This window comes from Saimiri boliviensis, chromosome 6 (genome assembly GCF_048565385.1).
Source record: "Saimiri boliviensis isolate mSaiBol1 chromosome 6, mSaiBol1.pri, whole genome shotgun sequence".
In the NCBI taxonomy this organism is placed as follows: domain Eukaryota; kingdom Metazoa; phylum Chordata; class Mammalia; order Primates; family Cebidae; genus Saimiri; species Saimiri boliviensis.
This window is the reverse complement of record NC_133454.1, coordinates 126,466,031-126,473,737: the sequence shown is the minus strand read 5'-3', so window position 1 is coordinate 126,473,737 and position 7,707 is coordinate 126,466,031. Positions and strand designations below refer to the sequence as shown.

General features: G+C 48.8%; 2 protein-coding genes across 4 annotated transcripts in view; both read left to right on the top strand.

Annotated features, from left to right (window-relative positions):
* Window positions 1-234: 234 nt before the first annotated feature.
* On the top strand, window positions 235-3,139 carry LOC141584915 (unconventional prefoldin RPB5 interactor 1-like). 2 transcript variants are annotated; one of them, XM_074401759.1, is made up of 3 exons: window positions 235-707; window positions 819-2,096; window positions 2,746-3,130. In XM_074401759.1, the coding sequence occupies exons 1-3, from the start codon at window positions 540-542 to the stop codon at window positions 2,800-2,802; spliced, it is 1,503 nt and encodes a 500-aa protein (XP_074257860.1). In that variant the 5' UTR covers window positions 235-539; the 3' UTR covers window positions 2,803-3,130. The 2 variants fall into 2 exon arrangements, with proteins under 2 accessions (XP_074257860.1, XP_074257859.1); XM_074401758.1 differs by having other exon boundaries at window positions 819-3,139.
* Window positions 3,140-6,804: 3,665 nt separating this feature from the next.
* The window catches only part of PC (pyruvate carboxylase), a 120,435-nt gene continuing 119,532 nt past the window's right edge, over window positions 6,805-7,707 (top strand). For both annotated transcript variants that reach the window (XM_003941214.4, XM_074401747.1), the window contains exon 1: window positions 6,805-6,912. The gene's annotated coding sequence lies outside the window, so the exon portion shown is untranslated. The remainder of the gene's footprint in view (window positions 6,913-7,707) is intronic.

Below are 7,707 nucleotides of genomic sequence, written 5' to 3'. Positions count from 1 at the left end.
CGCCACTGCACTCCAAAAAAAAAAAAAAAAGTGGAGATTTAGTAGTCAAAGAAAGAGAAAAGAGAATAGCTCTCCTGCAGAGACAGGGGTGTCCCAGCAGGTCATGTGGTTTTGTGGTAAAATGCACGGTATTTTATGGAATGGCTTGAGGAGGCAGTGTCTGATCTACATAGGGCCCAAGAGATTGGTGGGACCATGTGTGACGTTTACATAATGTGTGAAGAAGCTGGCCGGTGGGGAGGCGCGGAGGAGGCGCGGTCGCCGCGGGACGCCTGGCAGGGCCCGCACCGGAGAGGCATCTCGGCAGCCGACGGTCGGCCTACTACCCGGAGCCCGCGGCGGGGCGGCGGCGGCATGCACGTGTGAGATGCGGCCGCGGGCGGCGCGGACGCGAACAGCGGCGGCGGGCGCGGCCTCTTGGGCGCGGGGCGCGCGGTGCCTGAGGGCGGGCGCGTGGGCGCTGGGCAGCCGCCGACCGCGCCGCCTGCGCAGGCGCTGGTTCAGGACTCACTCACCTAGCTGAGGACCGCGGGCCCGTCATGGAGGCGCCCACCGTGGAGACGCCCTCCGACCCTGAGCCCCCCTCGGCCTCGGCCCCGGCCCCAGCCCCGGCCCCGGTTCCGCTGTGCGCCCCGGACGTGGCGCGGCTGCGCGAGGAGCAGGAAAAGGTGGTCACTAACTGCCAAGAGAAAATCCAGCATTGGAATGTTCATGAGGATATTGGAAACAAATTTAAAATTAAGAGTTGAAGGCGGAACTGAATCTATAAGGATCCATTATGGTGAAGCCGAAGAAGCAGGTCTAGCTATTCCAAGAAGAAGGTAGATAATGACTATAATGCCCTTCAAGAAAGACTCAACACCTTGCCTGATAAATTGTCTTATAATATAATGGTACCATTTGGCCCTTTTGCCTTCATGCCAGGAAAACTTGTCCATACTAATGAAGTCACTGTTTTACTGGGGGACAACTGGTTTGCAAAGTGCTCAGCAAAGCAGGCTGTAGGTTTAGTTGAGCACCGGAAAGAACATGTAAGAAAAACAATAGAGGATTTAAGAAAAGTGATGAAAAATTTTGAATCAAGAGTTGAATTCACAGAAGATTTGCAGAAAATGAGTGATGCTGCAGGTGATATTGTTGATATAAGAGAAGAAATTAAATGTGACTTTGAATTTAAAGCAAAACACCGAATTGCTCATAAACCACATTCCAAGCCAAAAACTTCAGATATTTTTGAAGCAGATACTGCAAATGATATGAAATCCAAGGATTTGCTTGCTGATGAGGAACTGTGGGCTCGACTTGAAGAACTAGAGAGACAAGAAGAATTGCTGGGTGAACTTGATAGTAAGCCTGATACTGTGATTGCAAATGGAGAAGATACGACATCTTCTGAAGAAGAAAAGGAAGATCATAACACAAATGTGAATGTGATGCATCAAATAACAGACTCTCATACTCCGGACAGTTGTTGTAAGGATGTGGCAAGTTCAGAACCATTTAGTGGTCAGTTGAATAGTCAGCTGAACTGTTCAGTGAATGGTTCCAGTTCTTACCACAGTGATGATGATAATGATGACGACGATGACGATGATGACGACGTTGATGATGACGATGATGGTGATAATGACCATGAGGCTTTAGGAGTTGGAGATAATTCTATACCAACAATATATTTTTCTCATACTGTTGAGCCTAAGAGGGTCCGAATAAATACTGGAAAGAATACCACTTTAAAATTCAGTGAAAAGAAAGAAGAAGCCAAACGTAAACGAAAGAACAGCACTGGCAGCGGCCACTCTGCCCAGGAGCTGCCGACCATCAGGACGCCTGCTGACGTTTACAGAGCCTTTGTTGACGTTGTGAATGGAGAATACGTCCCTCGCAAATCCATCCTGAAGTCTCGAAGTAGAGAGAATAGTGTGTGTAGTGACACCAGTGAAAGCAGCGCTGCTGAATTTGATGAGAGGCGGGGCATTTTGAGGAGTATCAGCTGCGAAGAAGCCACTTGCAGTGACACCAGTGAGAGCATTTTGGAAGAGGAACCACAAGAAAATCATCAGAAGAAACTTCTGCCCTTATCGGGAACACTTGAGGCTTTTTCTGGAACCGTTATAGAAAAAGAATTTGTATCACCTTCCTTGACACCACACCCAGCCATTGCTCATCCTGCGTTACCCACCATTCCAGAACGAAAGGAAGTTCTGTCGGAAGCATCAGAAGAAGCTGGAAAGAGGGTTTCAAAGTTTAAAGCTTCCAGACTGCAGCAGAAAAACTAGGCCCTGTGTAGGAAATGGGAATTTACATCTTAAAACCTAGTTGTTCATTTGTTTAGAATATCTATAGCAAAATAGGTTACATGTAGTTTGAAATAAAGTATCCTGAGTTGCTTTGGCAACAAATTCTTTTACCCTTACCAGTGGTATTTGAAAAAAATCAAAGTAACTGTCTGAATATTTTAATATTCACCTTGTTTTGTTAATTCTCTGAATACTGTCAACACTTGTCTGAGTTTGCCTTTATGATGCAGTGGCAGCATTTTGAATTACTTTTCAACGAATACTGTTCAGATGCATTGTTTTTGTGTTTCAGACTAAATACAGGCAGTTTTGTGCCAGCTGTGATATTGTGCATACCATATGGACCCTTTTAAAGAAAATTTTAAAATTTCAAATATATTCAACAATTATATCACTTGCTTTTACATTTTAAAGGCACTTTAAAAAAAATCTACTTCTCTTGTAGGTTTTGCAGCTAGTTGGCTATTTAAGAAACCTCTCCCCTCTGAATGTCATACTGTAATCTTTAAGGCAGAAAACTACATGAGTTAATTGTACTCTATGGGAAAATTTCTTTGGAAGATATTTTGTAAAACTTTTTTTTTTTTTTCCGAGTAAAAATTTTATGAAACTTGGTCTCAAAAATGTTGTGAACTTTATGATTCAAAATTAAGTCTAGATACTTCCTTGATTCATAATATATGCTACATGTATCACACAACAGATCTGCAATTTTTTTTTCACTTCCCCGGATGCTTCTCCCTTATTTTCTGCAGTTTCACTAGGATTATGTTTTGGGAGACGAGGAAACGTCTAGATGCTTAAAAAATATTTTAAATAAAAATTCCTTACAGTTTAAAAAAAAAAAAAAAAAAAAAAAAAAAAAAAAAAAAGAAGCTGGCCATCCCACCCTAATCTTTTATTATGCAGATGATGTCTCTACTTGGCCACCATGTTGTCTGTTCTTTACAGTACACCAGATTGACAAAGAAAACGGAAGATAGAGCCACCATGTTGAACATGCCTCGCTCTCCGGGTAGCCTTTTCTGATTGGAACAGCTGCCGGCATTCACCCATTCAAGCTTTCAATTTGCTTATGTCTCCAGCTTGATTTTACAGGCTGTTCTTTGTTAGAAAATAAGTGATTTTGGGGCTGCTTTTCATTAAAAGGAAAATCTTACACAGGTCTTACCCTCACTATCTGCCTAAATAATTTCTTTTTTTTTTTTTTGAGACAGAGTTTCGCTCTTGTTACCCAGGCTGGAGTGCAATGGCACAATCTTGGCTCACTGCAACCTCTGCCTCCTGGGTTCAGGCAATTCTCCTGCTTCAGCCTCCTGAGTAGCTGGGATTACAGGCATGCGCTACCATGCCCAGCTAATTTTTTTTTGTATTTTTAGTAGAGACGGGGTTTCACCATGCTGACCAGGATGGTCTCGATCTCTTGACCTTGTGATCCTCCCGCCTTGGCCTCCCAAAGTGCTGGGATTACAGGCTTGAGCCACCGCGCCCGGCAATAATTTCTTTTTAACTCCCATATCGGCCGGGCACGGTGGCTCACGCCTGTAATCCCAGCATTTTGGGAGGCTCAGGCAGGCGGATCACGAGGTCAAGAGATCAAGACCACCTGGGCTAATATGGTGAAACCCCATCTTTACTAAAAACTGCAAAAATTAGCCAGGCATGGTGGCATGTGCCTGTAGTCCCAGCTACTTGGGAGGCTGAGGCAAGAGAATCGCTTGAACCTGGGAGGTGGAGGTTGCAGTGAGCTGAGATCACACCGCTGCACTCCCACCTGGCGACAAAGTGAAACTCTGTCTCAAAAAAAAAATATCTCCTATATCAGTAGGCATGTACTATAAGAGTAAAAGGGAATGACTGTAAATGACACACTCAGTGTCTACTAAATCCAACACCTTTTATGAGGCAATCCAGCCCAGAGAGGGAGGGGGCCTGCCCATGTTCACCCAGCTTTATCTCTTTCCTGCATAAAGTTGTTAGGTAGAAACATCTTTAGCTTAGGTTAGACCTTTGGACCTGGACGTCCAATAAAATATGAGCTCTATGACATGATGGCAGGAGCTGTGTCTTTTTCACCACTGTGTCCCCAGCACAGCACCAAGCGCATAGTGGTTGCTCAAGAGGTATCTGTGTATTGAGTGAATGTGTGAATCTCGGGAACTGAGATCTTTTGTTTTTAAGATTTTTGTTTATTTATTTAGATATAGGGTCTCACTCTGCTGCTCAGGCTGGAGTGCAGTGGTGTGATCACAGCTCACTGCAGCCTCAACCTCCCCAGGCCCAGGTGATCCTCCCACTCTAGCCTACCGAGTAGCTGGGACTGCAGGTACACATCATCATACATGGCTAATTTTTGTATTTGTTATAGAGATGAGGGTATGTCATGTTGCCCAGGTTGGTCTCAAACTTCTGGGCTCAAGTGGTCCTCCTGTCTTGACCTCCCAAAGTGCTGGAATTACAGATGTGAGCCATTACACCCAGACTTTAAATTTTTATTTTTAAATTTACTATTATTATTATTGAAGCAGAGTCTCACTCTGTTGCCCAGTCTGGAGTATAGTGGTGTGATCTTGGCTCACTGCAACCTCTGCCTCACGGTTTCAAGTGATTCTCCTGCCTCAGCCTCCTGAGTAGCTGGGACTACAGGCTGCACCACCATACAAGGCTAACTCGGGAGGCTGAGGCAGGAGAATTGCTTGAACCCAGGAAGCAGAGGTTGCAGTGAGCCAAGATTGTGCCACTGCACTCCAGCCTGGCACCTGGCGACAGAACAAGACTCCGTCTCAAAAAAAAAAAAAAAAAAAAAGAAAGTAAAAATCTCAGCTGGGTGAGGTGGCTCACGCCTGTAAGCCCAGCACTTTGCGAGGCCAAGGCAGGTAGATCACAAGCAGCAGTTCAAGATCAGCCTGGCCAACACAGTGAAACCCTATTTCTATTAAAAATACAAAAATTAGCCGAGTGTGGTGTCAGGCGCCTGTGGTCCCAGCTACTTGGGAGGCTGAGGCAGGAGATTTGCTTGAACCCGGGAGGCAGAGGTTGCAGTGAGCTGAGATTGCACCATCGCACTCCAGCCTGGGTGACAGAGTGAGACTCCGTCTCAAAAATTAAAAAAAAAGTAAAAATCTTAGGACCCCACCCTCTCCCCAATTTATGCAAAAGTGAAGATTAAGCCCTGAAGCTGAGTCATCCAACACCCTCTTCCAAAAGAATAGCTGTTACTAGCATTAGGCATCAGCCAGATGCACAGGAAAAGGTAAAAAGCCTCACGCCTCTGGGAAGCGCTGCCCCCACAGATCAATCACAAGTAAATTCTTGCCGGCCTCCTGTAAACAAGGACAGGCCAGTTGTAGTTTTAGGTCTACAATCTAAGTCTAGCTCCTAAAAATCCCACAATAATAATGTCATTACAAGCTTATCTTCCCAGGTGCAGAACAAAGTTAAGAAGACTCCACCTACCCAGATACAGCTACATAACTGACGCTTCCTTTGGTCTTTCTCTTAAGACATTTAACTTATTTTGTGTAGATTTATCGGGAGGTAACTAAAGTCCCACAGGAATGTAACTACTGTTATTAAGGAGAATTGACTCAAAAAAAGAAAATAAAAAAGGAATGTGACTACTGTCCCTAATAGCCTACTTGCCCTTCTTCTACAAGCCTTCCCCTTGCTCCCCCTTTAAGGAAATGTATAAATACTAAACCTCCCGAAAACCGCTTCGGAAAAGCAACCACGGATGTGTCTGTAGTTCGTGTTTTTCCTGGGCATGCCCTCAAACTGGATTAATAAGCCTCGATGATAGAGACTTAGGCCTCAGTTACTCGTTCCACTTGGGAAAGCTTTCCTCTTGTGTCTTAAACAAGCCTTCCAAACCCTCTAGGTCCTGAGCAGCTTTGCTTTGCGAGACTTAGAGGTTAAGTTGCTTGCCCAAGGTCACACACAGACTCCAGACCCCCATCATCGCCCACGGAGCTGCTAAATGACACAGTCATGTTAGTAACCAGTGCGGCACAAGCGCTTTCTCCGTCCTCCTGCCCTTCGCTAACGTTAGCTCTTCCTCCGACCTCTTCTTTCGCCAGCGCCTATCTGCATCTAGCCGGGACGCCAGAGCCCCAGTGCGACTTGTTATGCTTGTATCTTCGGGAGACACGTGCTATTCGGCTGAATGAATCGAACGTCCCCACCCCCGCCAACAGCCAATAACTGCGAGCCGCAGCCAGGCCACTTCCGCCTATTGCGGGCCTTGGTCTGGATTCTGCGGCCCACGTGAGGCTCCGGAGACAAGGGAGTAGGCGGTGGTGCGCCAGGGGCGGGCTCTCCCAGCCTCGCCACCAATCCAGGTGCTCGCCGGGTACGGGGGGGCGGGGCTGACGTGGGGCGCCAAGGCTTAAACGTGACGGACAGGCGGGCGCAGGGAGGAGTCCAGAGGCAAGGGGCGAGGAGAGACGGAGAACACTGCCCAATAACGGGAGGGGTTGGGCTGCCTGGGCCAATAGAAAGTCCGCAAGGCGGGGCCGGGCTGCAGCAAGTTCGGTTGCACGGAGACCGCAGCTGTTCTGTGTCAGTGGAGGCAGAGGCGGTAGAGGCGGAGGCAGGGACTGGCGGCGGCGAGGAGGTGAGTGTCCGCCGCGCTCCGCACGGTCCTCTTCCCGCGGCGGGTCGGAGAGGGTGGACGTGCGCCGGCGCCGCCGTGAGGGAGGCTTATGTAAGGGTCGCGCGCGCAAAGGCGGCGCGGGCTCCGCGAGTGACGGCTGGAGGAGACGGCGGCGGGCGGTGCGCGACGCGACGCGGCGTGCGCCGCCCCTCCCCCTCGCGCGGGGGCTCGGCCGGCTCGACCCGCCCCCGGGCCCGCCCCCGGCCCCGGCCCCGGCCCCGGTCCCGGTCCCGGTCCCGGCCCGCGAGCGCCCCTCCGCCGCGGCCGCCCGCGGGCCCCCTCATTCTTCCTCTGGGGCCCATTTTGCAGATGGAGAGACTGACGAAAGCGCCTCGCGCGAGGTCCCTCAGGGTTCGATCCCAAGTCTGTCAGGATCGGGAGCCCAAGTTGTCCCCATCGTACTGGATGTGGCTCAGCTCTGCAGGGAGCCGCGGCGTGTAAGACGAGGGCTTTCCTTGTTCCTGGCGCTCGCGCTCCGCCTCCTGTAGGATCCTCCACTTTATTTCCGACGGGGGAGCTCGAGGTTCCCGGAGGCAGTGATTTGCCCACGGCCGCTCATTCAGGAGGTGGGCCTGGGCTCAGCTCCTTATTTCTCCAGGTTTTAGTGGTTTATAAAGTGCGTCATTATCGGAAGCCCTGACTCTGTGGAACTGCCCTGCAGGTTACTCACGGCCTGATTTGCTCTGTGCACTTGGATTGGAGAAGTTTTCACCTCTGGAGAGCTCTTTCCTGATCCCACAAGTGATGGAGTTAGGC

Coding starts and splice junctions, on each gene's coding strand:
- LOC141584915 (XM_074401758.1), top strand. CDS start 540: ATGGAGGCGCCCACCGTGGAGACGCCCTCCGACCCTGAGCCCCCCTCG. Junction 708..818: donor AGAAAATCCAGCATTGGAAT/GTTCATGAGGAT, acceptor TATTCCAAGAAG/AAGGTAGATAATGACTATAA.